Source organism: Chelonoidis abingdonii, chromosome 2, assembly GCF_003597395.2.
Source record: "Chelonoidis abingdonii isolate Lonesome George chromosome 2, CheloAbing_2.0, whole genome shotgun sequence".
NCBI classification, from domain to species: Eukaryota; Metazoa; Chordata; order Testudines; family Testudinidae; genus Chelonoidis; species Chelonoidis abingdonii.
Genome location: NC_133770.1, coordinates 30,635,550 through 30,657,493, shown reverse-complemented (window position 1 = coordinate 30,657,493; position 21,944 = coordinate 30,635,550). Strand labels below are relative to the sequence as shown.

At 39.6% G+C, this 21,944-nt stretch overlaps 1 protein-coding gene and 1 long non-coding RNA gene across 10 annotated transcripts in view; one reads left to right on the top strand and one right to left on the bottom strand.

Annotated features, from left to right (window-relative positions):
* The window catches only part of PARD3 (par-3 family cell polarity regulator), a 649,228-nt gene that overhangs the window by 153,755 nt on the left and 473,529 nt on the right, over positions 1–21,944 (bottom strand). Inside the window, exon 21 of one of the 8 annotated variants that reach the window (XM_075062230.1) lies at positions 17,345–17,990. The exons of the other annotated variants lie outside the window; for them this stretch is intronic. Within the exon in view, the coding sequence (XP_074918331.1) occupies positions 17,978–17,990 (13 nt within the window). The 3' untranslated portion in view covers positions 17,345–17,977. Of the gene's footprint in view, positions 1–17,344; positions 17,991–21,944 lie in introns of those variants that run through there. 8 annotated transcript variants of the gene reach the window in all.
* LOC142046306 (uncharacterized) overlaps positions 1–21,944 on the top strand; it is a 47,995-nt gene that overhangs the window by 15,230 nt on the left and 10,821 nt on the right. The window lies entirely within an intron of this gene.

Here is a 21,944-nt window from a genome sequence, read left to right as displayed (position 1 = left end):
CTCTACATACAGGGACTGCACTCTGCCGGCAACTTCTTCATGAGGGTCCCTTACCTCTGGAACGCCTTTCCCTCACTTGGTTAGCCAGACCTCAGAACTGTTAAACTTCCAGGCATGCTGCACATCCCACTGTTTTCTCCCAAGTATTTGGAGAGGGGAATGTCTGAGGTTGGAAGTTTATTTATTGTTAGGAGCAATGAGAGTGTGTGTATGCGTGTGTGTGTTAATTTTTACCCATCATAGATGGAATTACATATTTTATACACTTTAAATAAATAAATAAATACAATATTCCTCAAGGTTTGGGGAGTAAGAAAACGACAACTTTTGGGCATAATTTAAAGCACAAGGGATAACATCTACATATCTATTAAGCCCATTGTGTTTATCACTTCAAAAACATTAAGAGTATTTTTTCCATCAAATGCTCTGCTGAAACTGATGAAAGTAGACAGCCACTTATGGCACTATTCACTCAGAAGTTTACATCAAAAGTAAAATGAAAGCACTAACAATGTGCAAAGTGGAGCCAGGTCAATCAAATAGCCATCCAGGCAAAACGTTTACAAACAGAAGAATATAAACTTCTCTTAAACACTTAAAAAAAATTAGTATTCATGGGTCAGAGGAAAACTTTGAAACTAGCAGGATTTTTTATAACAACATTTCCCCCCCTCCTTCCCCTCCTTTCTAAAACAAAGCCATTGTGTTGGCTGAATACATACCATATAGTGACCCTACAGAAAGATTAATTTCAGGTCACACCATCTAAAATTATACAAGGCGGCCAAGTTTATGGATTTTAGGAGTAGCTATAAAAAATGAAGAAAATGGGAACTACGCAGGTTTTGGAGTACATGGATGTTCTCTGTTTTTCCCAGGATGCTCATTTCTAAAGTAATCCAGGCCAATGAGGCATGAGGCTAAATTGATCATTAATAATTATTTGGAAAGGGAGAGGACATCACAGAGCTTGAGAACATGAAACTCTCAAAGGAGGTATAATATTGTGATAGCAATTAAAATCTCTGGTTATACATTGGGACAGTTGCTTTATGTATCACATTTATCATTAAAATTCAATCAGTGATTAGCAGTACCTGGATAAGATAGGAAGAATAGTAAAGGGTAAATATGGTGGCACTAGGAGCTTTTTAATGACCTGAAAATCAAAAAGAACTCCTACAAAAAATGGAAAAATTGACAAATTGCTAAGGATGAATACACAAGAATAGCACAAAGCATGTACGGACAAAATCAGAAAGGCTAAGGTACAAAATGAGTTACACTTAGCAAGGGATATAAAAACCAGAACGAAGAGGTTCTATGAATACAACAGGAACAAGAAACAAAGCGTTGGTTCACCATTCAGTGGGGAAGAGTTAATAATGGATGGCATCAAGAAGATGGAAATATTTAATGCTTATTTTACTTAAGTTTTTACTAAAATTGTTAATTATGACCAAACGCTTAACACAATTAATATTAACAAGGGGGAAGGAACACAAGCCAGAACAGATTAAAGAATGTTTAGATAAGTTAGATGTAATCAAGTTGGCGTGGCCTGATGAAATTCACCCGAGGGTACTTGAGGAACTAGCTGAAGCATTAGTGATTATCTTCTTTAAGAACTCTGGTGGACAGGAGAAAACATAGAACCTATCTTTAAAAAGGGTAACAAAGAAGAGCTAGGGGGATTATAGATCAGACAGCGTATCTTTGATATCTGGAAAGATACAAATTGATTTTTTAACAATTTGTTCCAGTAAGCACCTGAAAGAAAATAAGGTGATAAATTATAACCCACATAAATGTGTGATGCCACACCAATCTAATTTCCTTCTTTGACATGGTACTGGCTTACTGTGGTCTAGATGAAATTACTTGGGGGGGAGGGGGACAGACTGGTTAAAAACTGTACTCAAAGAGTAGTTATCAATGGTTCACCATCAAACTGGAAGGACATACCTAGTGGGATCTCTCTGGGTCCAGTACCATTAATAATTTCATTTATGACTTGGCTAGTGGAGTGGAGAATATGCTTATAAAATGTGCAGATGACACCAAGCTGGGAGAGGTTGCTAGCACTTTGGAGGACAGAATTCAAATTCAAAATGACCTTGACAAATTGGAGAACCAGTCTGAAACCAACTAGATGAAATTCAGTAAAGACAAGTGCAAAGTACTAAACTTTGCATGGGAAAATCAAATGCAAAACTGCAAAATGGGGAATAACTGGCTAGACAGTAGTTCTGCTGAAAAAGATCTCGGGGTTATAATGGATCACAAATTGAATATGAGCCAACAATCTGATGCAGATTGAAAAAGGCTAATATCATTCTGAGGTGTATTAACAGGAATGTCGTATGTAAGTCATGGGAAGTAGCTGTCCCACTTTATTTGGCACTGGTGAGGCCTCCACTGGAGTACTGGGCCCAGTTTTGCATGCCACACTGTAAGAAAGATGTGGACAAGCTGGAGACAGTCCTGAAAAAATCAAGAAAAATGATAATAGGATTAGAAAACCTGACCTCTGAGGAAAGGTTAAAACACCTGTGTATGTCTAGTCTTGAGAAAAGACGACTGCGGGGGGACCTGATAACAGTCTTCAAATAGGTTAAGGCCTGTTCTAAAGCAGATGGTGATCAACTGTTCTCCATGTTCACTGGAGGAAGGGCAAGAAGTAATGGACTTAATCTGCAATAAGGGAGATTTAGGTTAGATATTAGCAATAAATAAATAACAGCAACTTTCTAACTTATAAGTATAGTTAAGAACTGTAATTGGCTTCCAAGCAAGTTTGTGGAATCCCCATCACTGGCAGCTTTTAAGTTAGACAACACCTATCAGGGATGATCTAGATCCTGCCTCAGCACAGTGGACTGTACTATATGACCTCTCAAGGTTCTTTTCAATCTTGCATTTCTATGGTTCTATAATCTTCTAAAAAACTCCACCTGTGTATCAAATAATAGTTGCTCCCCTCAAGAAGACAAGAAAAATTATATATTTCAGGTAAGATTTTCATCCAGGTTTTGGATCCTATATGCTGGATGAAAGGGCCCAAGCAGTGTAAAGGAGCACTAAACCCCAGTATTTGGCTAGAGGATTCCCCCAGAGGCAGAACCATGGAAGACAGCTGCAAGCCCTGGTATATGTGGTGTGCTTGGGGGATTGGGGGCGGGGGAAGGGAGGGGAGAAAGAGGCTGGTGGTGAGAGAAGCACGTCAGGGGTCGGGTTGCAGCACATACTGCTGTGAAGATTCCAGGCAGCACTATGCTCCATAGGCAATCAGGGCCAGGCTGTTGTAACTCTGACAGGACCCCAGTGCTGTCTATGTTATGCCAGGAGCAGCCCAGCATTGGGAAGATACAAAGGTGACTTGAAGCCACCATGCCCCCTTTACCACTGCTCCTTTTGGAGGTACACCCTTAATGTACAATGAGAAATATAGACCAAACAAAAATGTAATACTCCCTCCACCCTAGGTAATACTAAAATAATTCTAAATGTAACTTTTTTCTATTTACAAACATAGTTTAATATTCTTCTAAGGATGGATATGGCATGCATTATATTAGTAAACAACATCCTCTTAATAATAACATAAGCAAGCAAGAACATATCTCACACATTAATCAGTTTATTTAGTGTTTCCTTAATCCAAGTTCTGCTTCTTAAAGTGTAGTTTTAAAAAATGGTTTAATGCTATTCTAATTGGAACATATACAAATATTTCAAGATTTTTTCTGACAGATTGAAATAAGGGGTGTAAATTAAAAATATCCTATCTATCCAACAGTGTGAGAAGCTGATGATAGAGAGCAACTGATATCTTGTTCACTCTAATTGCTAACATACTCCAGGGCTCTATTAATTTTTAGCTTCTTCATTTTCCTTTTGCAGCAAGGGTCTGAGAACATTTCTATATGCATGTGAACTCTCAAAGTCAGACTCACAGTTTTAAACCTCAGCTCAACCTATGACAACAATCATATAATATCAAGACAGTTAAAGATATAAAAGGATCAATTATTTTTCTTTCATGATGTTCTAGAACAGGGTGTCCTTTTCAGACAGGTCACCTTTCAAGTTACAGTATAGCAGAAGAAAGTGCTAACCTTAAAGGCATGGTGGCAGTTTGTTGCATTATTAACAAAAAAAAGAGGGTCTGAGAACAGAGTCCTATACTTCTGAATCTTTAACTCAGACTAGGATAACCTGTGTGTAGCCATCCAAGCAGAGTAAAGTATATAGCAAAAATCCTTTTGTTGGTCACCCAGCTGTACTAAACTGGCGTCCGCTTGCTTGAGTGAATTTTCCATCAGCTGATTTGGGGACTGATCCAAAGCCTATTAAACTCGACAGAAAGACTCTCAGTGACTTCAGTGGACTTAGAATCAGGCCCTCAGAGTTGCTCAACAATATAAGGAAAGAGTGAAAAGAGGGGAGAAAAATTCCTTAGAATGTAATGATAAATACACAAGAGAGTTCATTTCATATATAAAAAAACAGATCTGCTTTCAGATTGATGAAAAATGGTTATATGTGAGCAATGTGAATTCTGAAATGTTATCTATTGAGAATAGCGTCAGTTAGAAAGAACATATCAATATCTCTGATACAACAAAAATAATCTCCATGTAATCTGCTAAATGGATTTTACTCTGATGCGTTACTGATGAGATCATTGCCATCTGCCAAATCATCCACATATTTCATTAGAATAAAGAGCTATGGAAGAAATACGCATTAGTTGATTAATAAAAAAAACAAAAATTGATTGAGACAGAAAAAGTTCAGTAGCATTATGTTCTTTAATAGACAAAGGACCGTCATTAAAAATTAACAAATGGTAAGTGTCTCAAGCTATTCTATCGATGCTTTCTGACGTAAAGTAAGGCATGCTCTTTTCCCAGTGACAAAATTTCTCTCTCCCTCTCTCTCTCACACACACACACCCCCACTACTCAGAAAGGGTATTAGCAATAATCTATGTAATATTTTGACCCTGTTTGTCAGCAAAATCATAAGATTTATATTTGTAATAATTCTTCTAAATGACAACACAAACAGTACCTCTTTTTATAGATAAAATAAAAAGTATTTTTAATTAATGTCCAATGCGATACTTAAAACAAAAGGTTCCTGATTTATGGCAAACAGATGCTTAATAGTATCAGCTGCTTAACTTAAAAATGATAGACTATTAACTCTGAAATATTAATGATCTTGAGAGTTTATAAGTCCTCCAGACTTTGGCAAAATTTTAAAATTAATATTTAATAAAATTCCCATTTAATGCAATGTGTGTATTATATATTCTCAACATATATACAGAACATCTGGTGGGACTAAATGATCATGTTCTGCACAACCATCATTACTAACCATGAAGTCTCAGAAAACCGAGGCAGATCAGACTCTGCATGAACTGTCTCTGCAGCATCATTCTCCCCCAGGTGCCATGGAATCCCTGGTTGAACTGGGTGATATGGTTGAGATACACATCCTCTCATCCCCCTTTCAAACCCACAAGGATTCCCTGCTTATGTTAAAAAAAAAATGGCAGACATATTCTTCCCTCTTATGAAGAACCCACCCGGGTTGGGTTTTTTGATGCAACATCCACCAGGGGAGGCCCTGGCAACATGGGCCATTGAGATCTCTCATGCTGCAGAGGCATGTAAGGGGATCCTGCATGCTCTGTAGTGGCATAGATCTTCCATGCAAATGGAGAATACCTCCAGAGGAAAACCTGAGATTCACAGTTTATTCCACAAGAAAATCACTTCCAAAGTCTACTGAAAAGGAATACCACCAACACAGACCACTATTACACAAGCAACCAACACAGATAACTAGTATGGTCTTTGCATCTATCAGTCATCACCCTTAGAGGGCCCTCCAGGCCACAAAGAATGCGAGATGTATCATGACATTCACTAGGTCAGGGACAGGCAACCTATGGCATGCGTGGTGAAGGCGGCACACGAGCTGATTTACAGTGGCATTCACACTGCCCGGGTCCTAGCCACTGGTCTGGGGGCTCTGCATTTTAATTTAATTTTATATGAAGATTCTTAAACATTTTAAAAACCTTATTTACTTTACATACAACAATAGTTTAGTTATATATTATAGATTTATAGAAAGAGACCTTCTAAAACATTAAAATGTATTACGTGAAACCTTAAATTAGAGTGAATAAATGAAGACCTGATACACCACTTCTGAAAGGTTGCCGACCTCTGCACTAGGTGCTCCTTTCCCTATATGTATCCAAGCCATCATATGCTCTCACAACCAAAATCTAGATCCACTATACTGGAGAGGAAAGACTATCTTGTGAAATCAGGACGACTGGGCTCCGAGTCCCAGCTCTGTTACAGACTTCCTCTGTGATTTTGGAAAATTACTTAATTTCTGTGTGACTCAGTTTGCCTATCCATAAAATGATTAGTAAATCAAGGCATCTCACAGGGCTTAATTCAATAACTTCAATAAAGTGCTTCAATTACTTGGAATGGAAGACGCTATATATGGTTAAATGACTATTATTCTACACCAAGCCACTTGCTCCTTACACTTTGTATATTTGCATATCAAGTATGTAACACTTTAGTAAATCTCTGTTAAGAGAGTCCATCTTTCTGTAAACTGTTAAACATATGGTTAAACTTCTTGCATTGTTTCCTACAATCATGACCTTTTCTATTTGCCACTGTCATTAAGAGTTGCAACAAACAACTAAAAAGACACCCTGTGGCAAGTCAGAAATATGCAAGAAATTAACATCTAATCCACAATACTGCACTTTCGAACCAAATCATGTACTGGCTGGGAAGGGACAAGAGGCAGGGGTAATTTTCTAAGTCACAATATACAGAAGATATCAGCCAGTCAGCAAACAGAGACCTAGAAATGTTATCCTTATTCAGCCTGCCCTTCCTGCCCAACTCACTCAGTGATAACACAATCTACTGTGAGAGACACCATAAATTACTTACTTCATGGTGGTGAACTGTAATCTGTTAAACAATGAGTTGTGGCATCCCTGAATGAATCAAGAAGGAAAGCGACTGATTACTAAGAAAAAACTTCCATTTAGACACAACTATCTTGGTAATCAGCAATGATGAGAATAACCAAAGAAAAAATACATGACAGTTCAATGGAGATTTTGTAAAATGCAATGCATTTGGAAGTTTGCTCGAGAGTAGCAAAAGCGCTTAAGAGGCATACATCCATGAACATGAGAAACATTATTTGGTTGTATATAGCTTTGACGGTCCTAGAAAGATCAGGTTTGATAAACTCAGTGTGTGCTGTTTGGCACAGAACAGAAATTTATTTTTAAAAAATAACTCTTATGAGCGATCTGGACAAATTAAAGCAGGCTTTTAATCGGTCACGTGCTCTTAATGGACAACATATCCTTTCATTACTGTCATTTAATGCATTTACAAATGCTTTTTGTCCCTCTTTCTCATAGTCAGTATTCACCAGTCAAGACTGTAATGCTTTATCAGGTAACTCAGCACTTAGGAGTTCTATAAAGACGTGAACAGTAGGATGTAAAAACAACTATTGGAAAATTTGAAATAGAAGATGGGGCGGGGAGGAGATCTACTGTGAGCCAATTTCCACTCACAAATTGAAAGGCAGTGTGATTCTCATTCTGAAGGAGTCATTGATTAAATGTCTCAGTGCCACACTACTAGTGAATTTACCTGTTCCACAGACTGCATGAATTTTTTCTTCTGTGAATTTTCTGTTTGTGAAAAATATTATTCTAGAAGATTTCATGTCAATGCATTTCAACATTATTTTGTTCAGATTTCACTACACAGCTAAAAGGGATCTTTTTACCCACATCACAGCTCCTAATGAAAGGCCGAGAATGTCAAAAACATAGCCCAACATGGCCATTTTCTTTTGTTGAATTTGTTCAATTATACATATGATGATTTTAAAAATTGTCGATGAATCTGGGTGCTAATAAAACTACATTATGTGACTTTAAATCACCAGTGTCCACTTACAGGGCTTGAAGAGTGTATTTACACTATAGATACTCTTTAGTGTGTCCTCTTGACTACTATACTTCTAATTCCTGCTCTGTTCATTTCAATACATTATTGTTTCAAAATACAATGCTCCAAATTGCAAATTACATCTGGCTCAAGGGCTGATCATGAGAAATACTTGCACTGCTGCCTCTGCCTGAATAACTCTGATAATAATGAGAGATTGATTGAGCTCCAAGCAACCTACATGATGAGAAGGGTCAATCTGAATATTTCTATTAGCTTCTTTTGTTAAACCTAACACTTTGCCAGGTCAGAGGCAAATAATCATACCACATCTGGTTAGCATGATTTTATCTTTCCTAAAGAAGCAGTACAATTTAGAAAGTTGGTACTGGTCCAAAGGCATTCCTTATAAGAAATGGTAATGAGATATGCATCATAAAACCCCATCCATTCATATTGACACTTAAGAGAAGGCAAAAATGAGAGTTGGAAGGGCAATTTTATCTGATTTTTTTTAATATTAAAAACAAAGGAAGTAGACCTTAATATTATGAATAGTCTTTATAAATTCACTTTATAACTGAAACATTTGCATTTGAGGGTTATATACCCTCAGTATAAATGCTTGATACAAAAACCCAGTCAACATGTGCTTGGTTGGCATCTTAGTAACAAAGAGAAAGCTTTCCAGATACAGCGAATGCTTAACATAAACACACTTAGCATCAGAATATAAATGGCATACATTGATTTGATGGAATATTAAGAGATGTATTTGTTAATTAGACCATGAGGACTCCTCAATAACATTCCTCCTACAAGTAAGTTTTATAGCCATACACTCAAACTGAAGAAAATTGGAAAGTTTACATGACCACATAAAAGGTTAATCAAACTACTAATAGTTCATGTGGAACCTTCCAAAGATTAAAACTTCCCTACAGATTGCATATTCTGAAAAAATTAAAAAGTCAGTCAGCGTTTTTTTCTGTCAATTACTGGAAATCTTTGTTGTTACATGTTTCCCAGATAATAGTCTCTGTAGGTCAAATTAAGCATAGATGTTATCACTTTGGACCTTCACTCTGATTCACAAATACACACTTGATATGGGATGAGGAAGGGAACAAATGTTTTCCAACAGAGGGTGACACAAACCATAGACAACGTGGCAGGAACCTGTGGGGCAAGCTTAATTTTAATAAAGATCAGTAGCTGCCTTCATCTCCATCATGGAGGTGCACTCTCATGGAGACTGAAGGTCCCAGCATGCCATTCTGCATCTTGAGCTGCATGACCTGAATAGAAGTGGGTCACATTTTAGAATGCCCCAAGGCTACATTTTGGGCACCCCCAATTTGACCAGTAAAGTTGAATGTGACTTGAACATGGCAGATACTTTGTAATCATGAAGACCACACTTAAAAATACATTTAAAAAAAAAAAAAATCAAGGATTAATCCCAGTGGGCAGGACATCTTTATAAGGTGTCCTAAGGCAGACGTTCTCAACCCTTTTCTTTCTGAAGCCCACCCAACAAGCTATAAAAACTCCACGGCCCACTTGTGCCACAGTAACTGGGTCTTCTGCATATAAAAGCCTGGGCCAACGTTAGGGGGTAGTAAGCAGGGTAATTGCCTGGGGTCTCACTCTACAGGGGTCCCCACAGAGCTACGTTGTCCAAGCGTCAGCTTCAGCCCTGGGTGGCAGGGCTCAGGGTTCAGCTTTCTGCCCTGGGCCCCAGCGAGTCTAATGCTGGCCTGCTTGGTGGCCCCCATGAAACTTGCTCGAGGCCCCCTAGGGGGCAAAGGACCCCTGGTTGACAAGCAGTGCCCTAAGACACAAAAAATTAGTTTATTACATACAAATGAAGTCCATGATCCTGTGCAAATCTCAAATGGAGGTCAAAGAATAGTGGCTAAATTGTGTGCTTTAAAGTCTATAAAACAAAACATTTCAGACACATTTTTTTGGCTTGCAAATACAAGGTTAGATCCTCCACTGGCATATCTCTGTTGCCTTCTGGGCAGCTACATAAATTTACATTGGCTGAAGATCTAGAATGCAGTGTTGAATGTTACCTCATGTGGGAAATATTGTCTGTGTGAAAGATTAAGAGCTGGATTCTGTATTACAGGAATGTTTGTTGAGCACCACTGATGCAAAGCATCTCAAAAGCTGATGTAGCCAGCGATGGAAGGATCATTTTGTTGAGGAGGAATCACCAGTGGGACAGAGCTGGCAGACAGGCTCCTGTGCCACCCCCACTACAGGTGCTGGAGGTTGGCCAGGGAGAAGGGGGAATTGGCTAGAGATGTTCTGAGCCCTAGAAATACCTGCTGTTGGTAGTCAGAGCTAGAATTTGACTTCATGGTAACAGGAAGTGCAATAACTAAATCAGTTGAAAATCATGCCTTAGGTTATTTATGTGTGCATACTTACTTCAGATGAGCAATGTTCTATTTTGATATAGTTTAACAGAGAAATAAGATATTAAAATAGAACACTCAATTCAAAATAAGACAGTGTCCACACAAAGCCCCCACCAAAATAACCAGAGGTGTGAATTACAAGCAATTTAGTTATTTCAGTGCCAGTTACCATGGAGATGAGTTCCTGGTTAAAACAGCCAACTGGCTGCTCTAATTTATACATTCACCTTTTAACTCCTGTTCTCATGTGATACACAGCCACAGCAGAGGAGCTCAGCCTATTGCTTTTTCTTAACGAATAGTCTAACAGCCCCAGGAACAACAATTTATTATTTAAATCAAAACAACCCCCTCCCTGGCTCAACGGTTCTTCGGGTTCTGACATCTTCTTCTTATTATTTGTATGCTACTGGTACTAGGCCTAGCAAGAGTGGGCTACTATTATGCTTGTTACAGTACATATTAGCAGAGCTACGACATCATGAAGGGTTTTAAAAAAAATTTCTATTTCAACTTCAAAACATACTTCCCACAGAAACATTTGCAGTCTAAAAATAAATCTCAAGAAAAGAAACGCAGATGAAATTGGCACTAAGATTTGCAAAACTCTTCATATTACCAAAGCACTTTTCATACTTTTGTAGCCAAGAAAGAGAAATGAACCAGTAACCATTTTTTTGGACTGCTGATATCATCAGGATTTATTATCCAGATATCCTGCTTTGGAGACTCCTGCATTTTACTGAAGATAATGCAGTGGGTATCATTAGTTGCACGGTACCATCAGAAAAAATAAATATTTTAACTCATTAATTGCTTCTTTGTCTGGACCTCCTGCAGCTAAGCACTAATGTCTTTTTAGTACCAAGTTGTATTCTGAATGTAAGACTTTCAGCACTAGAGGTTAAAAAGAAAAAAAGCATTAACAACAGCTGGATATATTTTAAATTATTTATGAGTAAGGCTATGATTTAGTCACAGAGATGGTGGAAGTCACGGAATTAGTGACTTCCAATGACCTCTGTGACTTCAACCTGTGCTGGTCGGGAGCTGCAGGGTTCCTCTCCGCCAGTGGGGGCACAGAGCTGTGAGGTACCCTCGGAGCCTCTGGTGGCCCCTGGAGCTCCCGGCCGCTGCAAGTGGTGGGAACCCCCAACTCCCACAGGTTGCAGGGGAACCCCCAAATAGTCACTGGCAGAGTACTCCCCAAGCTCCTGGCTGCTAGTGGTGGAATCCCCAAGCCTCTGCCAGCAGACAGCCCCCGAGCCCCAGGCTGCCAGTGGTAGAACCCCTGAGCCCCCAGCCACAGTGGGGGAACCCCCAAGTCCCCACTGGCAGAGGACCCCGGAGCCCTGGGTCACGGGCGGGGGGACCCCTGAGCCCTGGTCCACCGGTGGCAGGAACTTGAGTCCCTGGCTGCCAGGAGGGTAATCCCTGAGCCCCCGCCAGCACAGGACCCCTGAGCACCGGAATCCCCAAACTCCTGGCCACTGCGGGCAGCAGGGGAATCCCCGAGTCCCCAGTTGCCAGCGGTGGCAAAGGAACCCCCAAGCTCCCAGTCTCCAGGGGCGGCGGAGGAACCCCCAAGCTCCTGGACACCATGGGCGGCGGGGAGCCCTGCAGCTCACAGACACGGCAAGGGAACCCCACAGCTCCCAGCTACCGCCGACGGGATTACCCCACAGCTCCTGGCCCCCAAGGGCAGCAGGGGGTCCCCAGAGCTGCAGGTGGCCCCCAGCTGCTGCAAGCAGCTCTTAGCCTCTGCTCAGTTGCCCCGCTTCAGGCGGTGTGGAGATCCACCGAACACCATTTTGTCAGGTATATTTTTAGTAAAAGTCAGGGACAGGTCACGGCTTCCTGTGAATTCTTCTTTTTTGCCCATAACCTGTTTGTGACTTTTACTAAAAATATCCATGACAAAATCTTAGCCTTATTTATTAGATGTTCTTGTTGAGATGTTTAATAGCAATTCAACTTGCATTCTAAATACTGTTAGTATAGCTCCTGTCTAATGTGCTAGAGGCCCTTGATATTGGTCTAAGGTGTACTATATTCATGTTCTTTATTGCAGTGTTCATTAATACTGATGCAGCTTAGGGCTTACTAATTTTTATATTAACCCTTTTATATGGAATGTATATAGCCGATCCATGAACTCTGGTTCCGATTTGAAGTTTTCTTACTGGGTGCTAGCTACCTAGCATAATTTTTAAAAAAAGCAAATATACAAATATTTCCAGACATTTAGAAATGAAGCAATCCACAAAACAAACAAAACTTAACACAAGTATTCAGCAGTTGTAAATTCTGTATGTTATTAGCCTATTAATATTTTGCACTGCAAAAGTATTCTCCATCACAGGATCTGAAAGAACTATAAAATACAGTAATGGGATAGGGATTATCCCCATTTTACAGATGGGGAAACTGAGTTACAAAGACCAAACCCCAATTTTTTTTAAATATTAGGCATTGAGACATATAAATCTCATTTTCAAAAACGATTTAGCACTTAGGATCCTAAATCCTATCAACTATTAATGGGATTTTGGCACCACAGTGCCTAATTCTAACAAGGAATATCCCTATAAATTTAGCTTTGTGGAACTATAATGTATATAAGTACTAACCATAAAGATGTATTCACAATAGAGCATGGAAAGACACTATAGTAGCCACTATAATAGTATGACAGTATTATACGTTAAAAAAGCACAAATCTCAGTAGATCTATGGATAGTGTTTCTGGGCCAAGTAGCACTGCTCTCCACTGCATGACTTAAAGGTGTATTTAACTTCCTAACATGAATTTATTAAAAGAAAATTAAAAAAAAATCTGACTAGATCTGTAAATTAAGAGGCAACAAAGATGTTGAAAGAGGTGCTGGAATATATGGAATCTATAAGGATATTTTCTGAGGAAGTGATCTTTCAAGAATCATATCAGAAGCTAGCCCAAACATGCTTTGCAAGAACTGCTGATCAAGTGAACACACTGCAGCAGGATCCACTTTACAAACAACAGTAACATTTGTTTGCTCCTATCTTTTGTAAATTTGCACATAAGCAGCAAAAGTTAATGTGCAACAGAATACCACATTAGCTGCTGAAACATTGTTGCACATTAAAAAGGTTTACTGCAACTTTGCAAACATGCTTACCTGAAAGCCATAAAAAGGGCCACGCTAACATATAATGTCAGGTCTGTTGCAGTGCATTCCAATCAGTTCTTCACACTGGTGATGAGGGGCAAGCTCCTGGATGCAGGAGCCACTCTAAACAATCCTTGAAAGAAGTTTTAACATATGATATTCTACATAATCCATTACCACTTTGGAATGAAGCCATATTTAACAAGTTGTCCCTTCTGAGCTGACAGATGAATTAGCTGAGCTCCAGTGTATACACGTTATAGAAACACTGCTCACAAATATACAAAATGTGAAGAGGGAATTTAAAACAACTTATTTTTAAAAAGGAATATAAAATCTCTCCTTTAGTGACTGACTGACCTCATTATGTTAAAGGTCCTATTTAAGTCCTATGCTTTGAGATCAAAATGAGGAATTTCAGAGTTAACACTGAAACATCATTTTTACTTTACTGATCACTAGCCAAACAACATTTTTGAGGTTCGAGGTACCTCAAAGGGTATGTCTACACTACGGAATTATTCCGATTTTACATAAGCCGGTTTTGTAAAACAGATTGTATAAAGTTGAGTGCACGCGGCCACACTAAGCACATGAATTCGGTGGTGTGTGTCCATGTACCGAGGCTAGCGGCGATTTCCGGAGCGTTGCACTGTGGGTAGCTATCCCGTAGCTATCCCATAGTTCCCGCAGTCTCCCCCGCCTATTGGAATTCTGGGTTGAGATCCCAATGCAAAAACAGTGTCACGGGTGATTCTGGGTAAATGTCATCACTCAATCCTTCCTCCGTGAAAGCAATGGCAGACAATCATTTCACACCTTTTTTCCCTGGATTGCCCTGGCAGACGCCATAGCATGGCAACCATGGAGCCCGTTTTGCCTTTTGTCACTGTCACCGTATGTGTACTGGGATGCTGCTGACAGACGCGGTACTGCACGCTACCAACAGCGCATCATTATGCCCTTGCTCAAGGTAGCAGAGATGGTGCACCATCCCTATTGCAGCGGTTTTCCCATTAGAATTGGTGATGAGATGATGTTTCAGTCATGTCTTTACCTCTGCGCTTGTGCATTGGGTCTCCGTGTGGCTGGCCATTTGCTGAGTCGCAAGGGGCCGCATGACAAAAATGGGAATGACTCCTGGGTCATTCCCTCTTTATGTTTTGTCTAAAATAAGTCAATTTCTGCTAGAATATGGGGTAAGTTGTACAGTAGAGAACGCAGGAGAGCACAGCCCACGCCGTGTCAGAAGCCAGGGATCCCGCAGAAATGGAGAGCGTGCATGCATTCTAGGGAGTGCCCCGCAACAAACCATCCGTTGCTTCCCTCGTCCCTAACTCTCCTGGCTACACCGTGGCAGTGCCCACTTGTGTGATGAAGTAATAAGAATGCAGGAATAAGAAACATTTGAATCTTTTTAGAGAGAAAATGAGGGGTCTGAGGCAGCTCCGCGCTGCGTGATAGTCCAGGCAGTACAGAATCTTTCTTTTAACATGACGGGGGTGGGGCTGATGGAGCTGCAGCCCTCCAGCTGCTTATGATGAAGACGGTTACCCAGCCGTTCGTACCACTGCCGGACAGACGCCGGGATCATTCCCTTTTACACAGCCGCCCTGCCGACTGCACTGAGGCCTAAGCCAGGAGCAGTCATTGGGCTGATGATAACAATTGGTAATAGCAGTCATATTGTACTGTGCCACGGGAAAGGGGATCCGTGTTCAGTCAACTGCAGCACCCCGTCTACCAGCAGGCATGAAGTAGACATAGAACCTGGGGAAAAAGACGGCGAGAAAACGTTTTCTCGCCTTGCTTTCAGGGCGGGTGGAGGGTGTAAATTGAATACAATACCCGAAACTACCCAGGGAAAATGTTTTTGACCCTTCAGGGCACTGGAGCTCAGCCAAGAATGCCAATGCTTTCGAGAGCGGCGAGAACGTGGGATATGCTGGATCCCAGAGGACCCCTCCATCCCTTCATCGAGCGGCCATGTTATTCTTGGCGTTTTCCGTTACGTTTGTCACAGATCAGTCAGCTGTGCTGTCGTCTCAATCATATCCTGGAGATTTTTTCAATGCTTGTCATTTCATCTCTGTAACGGAGCCTGCTGATAGAACAGATTTTGTCTCGCCCATTACAGCGATCAGATCCAGTATCTCCGTAGGTCCAACTGGAGCTCTTTGGATTTGGGACCGCATCGCCACCTGTTGGGCTGATCAGAGCGCCATGCTGGCAAACAGGAAATGAAATTCAAAAGTTCGCGGGGCTTTTCCTGTCTACCTGGCCAGTGCATCTGAGTTCAGATTGCTTTCGAGAGCGGTCACAATGGTGCACTGTGGGATACTGCCCGGAGGCCAATACCGTCGATTTGCAGCCACACTAACCCTAACTCGACATGGCAATACTGATTTCAGTGCTACTCCTCTCGGAGAAGAGTACAGAAATCGGCTTAAAGAGTCCTTTATATTGATATAAAGGGCGTCGATGTGTGGATGGGTGCAGGGTTAAATCGGTTTAACGCTGCTAAATTCAGTTTAAACGCATAGTGTAGACCAGGCCAATGAAACTTGTGTGATGTAATCAGAATTTCCTTTTATCAGTTTTACATTTGTTGCCTTTCAATTCCTTTAGACATCCCCGTGCTCTGTATTATGAGAAAGGATAATAAAAAGGAAGTGTACTTTATGCTAATCATTATTTTGTATACTTTTATCATTTTCCTCCTATTTGTTTGTTTTCCAAAAAGTCCCAATCATTTAAATATCTCTTCCAACAGAAGTCTTTCTATGCCTCTAGTCACATTGTCTGCCACATAATTTTTCAGGTTGGACAACCACAACCGAAAACAGTATTCAAAGTGAGGGCATGTACATACAATGGCATTAGAATATTTTCAGTATTATTGTCTGCCCCATTGTTTCTTCTTTTGAGTGCCACTGTGCAATTCCTAGAAGTTTACATTAAGTTGTTCACAAAGACATCTAGACCTTTTTCCTGAGTGGTGGTTGTTCAGCAATGTGTATGAGTTTTTCAATCACTGGTTTTGGTATGGCTCTTTGGGCCACTCTACAGTAACCACCTTTTCCCATTTTGAAAACAGATCATTTACTCCTATTCTTCGTTTGTGTCTTTTGGTCAGTTTCTAATCCAAGACAGTACTTTACCTTTCTTCCTGTGACTATTTATGATTACTTGGTTCCCTTAATAGCATCTTGGACGGCCTTTATCGAAGGCTTTTTGAAAGTCCAAATAAATATCAATAAGTTCTTTTTTATCCACTCTTTTTGTGATGACACTCAGAATTAGGACTGGCTGGAGAGGAATAATTTTCCTTTACAGAAATCCTTCTGGTTTATCCCTATCGTTTCATGTTCATGGATGTGTTTTATAACTCTGTCTTTAATTATTTCAACCAATTAACCTGATCCTGACATATGGCTCATTGGTTTGTAACTCCCAGGATCATGACTCACACCTTTTTTGAAAGACAGGTTCAACATTTGCTACTCTCTAGTACAGCAGCTGATTTCTCTACACTTTCATCCATGTAGATTTCACCTAGGCTCAAGGGCTTCACAGATTGTGCTCTGTATTTATAGACACAGTCTTTTTAATTGTGCACTACTGATCTACAGGAATCATTTTGTTCATGACCCCAGGCTAATCCACATAGGTATTTCCTGTGCAAACAAGTGTTTACTACAAATGTAATGATTTTATTCTCTAACATAACACAAGGAAGTACTAACAGGAGGCATTAGCATTCCAACACACTATGAATACAGATCAAAGCTCATAAGAAGTGAAATGCAATATTAAGTTAAAACTCTATTCCTTAGAAATTGATCACTCAAGCAAATGTCAACCTAAGTAGTTCAACAGTCATCTGACTCAGTCTATTCCATTTTTTAAATACAATTTTACATTCATTTTCTTTTAACAAATACAAAACATTCTTAAAACTATTTTCAACCAGAATTTTAAAGAAAGACTACAGCTTTAAAAACAAAGTATAGAATCAAAGCATCTCTGAACTATTTTGCCTATATTACAGATATCCAGCCACTATCAGCTGCAAACTAACCTCTCAAAAGAAACGTTTCCAGCACACATTGCAATGAATGTCATTAACAGATCCTTCACTACTGAAGACAGTATTTATTTACCATACTTTGTTAGGGACTGAATAGTCAATAGCCTTCAATTTTCACATCAATTGCAGAAAAAATTCCCATTTTCTATATAGACTAGAATTGAAATTGACTTAGAATATCTAAACTGTCAACAAATTATTTTATGAAAAGGTTTGCTTTACAGAGATTATAAAGTAGGTGTCATCCTTGACATGTCCATTCTATATTCACACTGCAGATCTGGAAAAGAAACATTAAGGAATGTCAGAAAGGGTCTTAGAAGACTCAGCTGTCATGCTATGCACCTCCTTTTGCTTGCTTTGCAGTCAGACACTATGTTGCAGATGTCAGAGGTTCTCTATTTAAACATATTGACAAGCAAAGGAAGAATACTGGGAGAATATGTTATCAGCTACTATGGACTTGTCTTTGGTAACAGGTCAGACACCTATTTCTGTGTGTGTTAGAAACAGAAACCCTGATTCTACTCAAATTAAAAAAAATACACTATACCCACATCAGATTTACAAGTTCAAGATTTACTTTGGAAAAATCAAGTGGTAAGAATCCATAGAGCAAAACCACTGTTTACTGTCAGAATGACAAACTAGAAAGCCACATAAGATTATGTTAATCTCTCATTTTATATCCATCTTTCACAATTACACACCAGTACTTTTTGTATGTCATTTAAAAAGGGATAGCATTTACTACTCACTTACTGTAACTGCATTCTTTAAATCACTGCCAGTTTATGTGAGGTTGTTCAGTTAGCAAATGAGAAATTTGCTACATTAAACCACACACATATGCACCAATTACTTCTCAGTCATAAATAACTATAACGCCTGATATTTTCAGAAGCAAGCAATGAAACACCATTATGTTAAAGTCTATTTTCCACAAAACAACTGATTATAATTGCCAAAAGGGAGCGGAGAGAAGGACAAGAGATGAGACTATGAAAAGAAAGGGGAGGGGAGAGGAGAGTCGGAGGGGGTATGGTTTTCGTTGTCTAATAAGAACATAAATATTTTCATGCCAGGCTTTTCGTTAGCTTTATTAAACCTTCTCTCTTTATGTCCATATTTACTTTTAATTAAAAAGTAGGAATTGAAGAAAAAGAAAATTCTCTGAATGAGAGTTATCAAAATAAAAGTTCTGGGTAATCTATATCAGGGTAACATTTGCTCTATGGCTGATTTCTTTTGAAGACTGATGCTTCTGTGTGTTCTCAGTAGTTAACAGAAATCTGAACCAGGATCAGAGCAATCTGGACAAGATGGAACCTAGACAAGCTGGTGGGTCATGAATAGGATTCCCCCAGCATAACGGAAGAGGATTGTGCCTCCTCTATCACAAATGGGAGAAATATAGTGCAACCCTTTCCCTGTGTAATTTAGTTAGGGTTCTACTAGATTCCTGACTGGTTTTGGACATGCTGATAGCAGCAATGCCCCATTATACATTTTTCTATCTGTGGCTGACTAGATGTGGACCTTGCTACAGTTATGCACAGTTTGCTACAACCAAGCTGGATTACGGTAATGAGCTAGATATAGAGCGGCCTTTGTCAAGCTTCTGAAAATTCCAAACGGTTCAGAACAGACCAGTCAAACGTTTCGGTGGGGTAGGTGCCTGCGCACCATGCTCCCAACTGAATATTAATACTGCTTCAGGTGTAGTTCAAGGTACCAGTGACAACCTTCAAGGCCTGAAGTGTCCTGCTATGAGAATGAGCTCTCTGGTGCTTGTGCTGGGAACACAGCCTTTAGAGAGCAGGGACAGAAAATGTTCTTGGCTGACAAATTCCAACCACTGGAACTTGTTTCCCCTTAATTGTTTACCAGAGCCATGGTTTGGCAAGCTTTACTTCTTGCTACAAGGCATTATTATTCAGTGAGCCTTATTGCCTCTTTTTTAAGTTATTGGATGTTTTAGATCAGATCACTTTTTTTTTTTTTAATCTCTACGAAGGTTGGTGTGCTTTCCAGTTATTTTGATTTGTGCGTGTTTCAATACTATTGTAGAGCATTAGGCACTTCTGCCATATATGTTCACCTTTAAAAGTCTGGCGATGGTTGGTAAAGATTGAAAAAAGAAAGAAAATATTAAGTTTGAAAATATGGAGGCTAATTATTAAATATTTGAAATGACTGAAATTTTAACTGAAACACTTATACAAGGACTTATTTAACCCTACATGTTCAGAAAATGCTCATTTCAAACTGGTCTTCAAACTTTTTGCAAGAAAAAATACTTATGATTGGCTTTTCGTCTCTTCTCAGGTACCATGACAACTAAATGAAAAACATGATGTAGGCAGCTCAACCAGGAAGCTATGTAACAGACAATAGTAATCTGTGTATGTTATTCTCCCAAATGCCCAGTCAGAGGTCTCAGATGGCTAATGTGGTTGAAATGTGTAATTCAAAGCTACAAATAATATATTTATGAATCTGGACATGTTCAGTGCACTCTGGAAACGGCTGTGTAAAAAAGACAACACTATATCTGATTTCAGCTAAACAAGGTTTCAAACTAAATTATCTATTTCCTCTTGCAGAACGGGATGAAACAACACTGTAAGGCTCCCAGTAATCATTTGAAATGTAATTGTAGGATTAGATTCTAATGGTAATATGGGAATATTGCATTTGCATTGGCTTTCCAATGTGACAGTTTACCCATCTGTGCTCTACAATAGTCGAGAGATGAGATGAAGGCTTGGCATTGTACGGTCAGAGCTTTACTTATGCCCTTTAAACAGATGGTGCTCTCCCATTGACTTCAATGGACTAATCCATGTGCTTAAAGTTGTAAAGGTGTATGCTCACTTGATTGGGGCCTTAGTTCGAACACAGGCAAGCATAATTAATTTATATCATAATATCCTTATCTACCCGTTTCATAGTTAAATAATATTCATTTCATGAACAGCTTCCAAAAAACAAATACTTTTTTGCATGTCACACACAGACACCCACTTACCTTTTTTGGCAAGCTTCAAACCTGTTTTCATACCTATAAATGCTGATGCCTATTTACATTCAGACCATTTCTCTTATCATGCATTTGATTCAGGCTCCCTCTCCCCTTAATTTATATTTGCAACCAGATGTGATTGGAAACCGCGGCTTCACTGCTTCAAGAACCGCTGAAGGCTGGAAAAATCAGCTTCTGTGTCCTAATGTGCAATGCTTTTATTTCATTTTTGCTAAATTGGTCTAGGTATAAGAACATTTTATCTGTTCTCTTTACCAGCATCATGAAACCTGAAGATCTGTTCTCCTTTCCTGAGACTGAACAGTTGTCCCTGTCTACTTGCTAGGCCCAGTCCTGCTACCATGAAAACCAATGGGTGCTTGGCCATCAACTCCCTTGGGAAAAGATGAGGCCTATAAATCATATTAAAGAACTCACCATGGCTTAAAAGGGAGTCACCCAGTTTGAGTTTGTACTAAGCCACCTTTTAAACTGTGATGCCACTGTATTACAGAACCATGCTCAAGATCCTGCCCAGGGAATCAAGTTGAGCTGGATGTTAGTGTACCTGATCCTGACTAACACAGCTCACCACCTTTATGGAAACTACATTCAACTTGATGCCCAGAGGAGAAGCAGGGTCTTCTAAGTAGCTACATTTACTATGGCAAAACTGCATGGGTGATACTATGGCCATAACTTGTAACACAGGAGCTAAGAACAATCTCAGTACTCACTGCTTTGCACTCCAAGGGCAGAGCAAACATAGCCTATCTCACTTTCACAAATAAAAGCACACTAGACATTAGGGAGAAAATCCATATGCAATTTTCCTTTTCCAGTCCTCTCCCCAGAAGTAATTGCACACAGCAGAAGCTAGTCACATTGCTAAATGTGTATTGGAGGTATTCAGATACCTCGGTGATGAACTTGTACAGAATAGAATAGTGTACAATCTTCTGGGCGTTTCCAATAATGAAACATAAATGCCAGCGAAACAACATCTGAATTTAGTAAAAACTATACTTCCAGCTTGTATACCAGGCCCCAGAAGCTGATTCTTCAATATTTTGCATAAGTTACCAAGGCAACAGAGGCCTTTTTACTGAACACAGTTCCAAGTGTATATTAGTATCCTGTATTTAAATATGAGCTTTGGTGTAAAGGAATAATTTTGAACTGAATCACCTTTTCAATTGAATAAGTTAC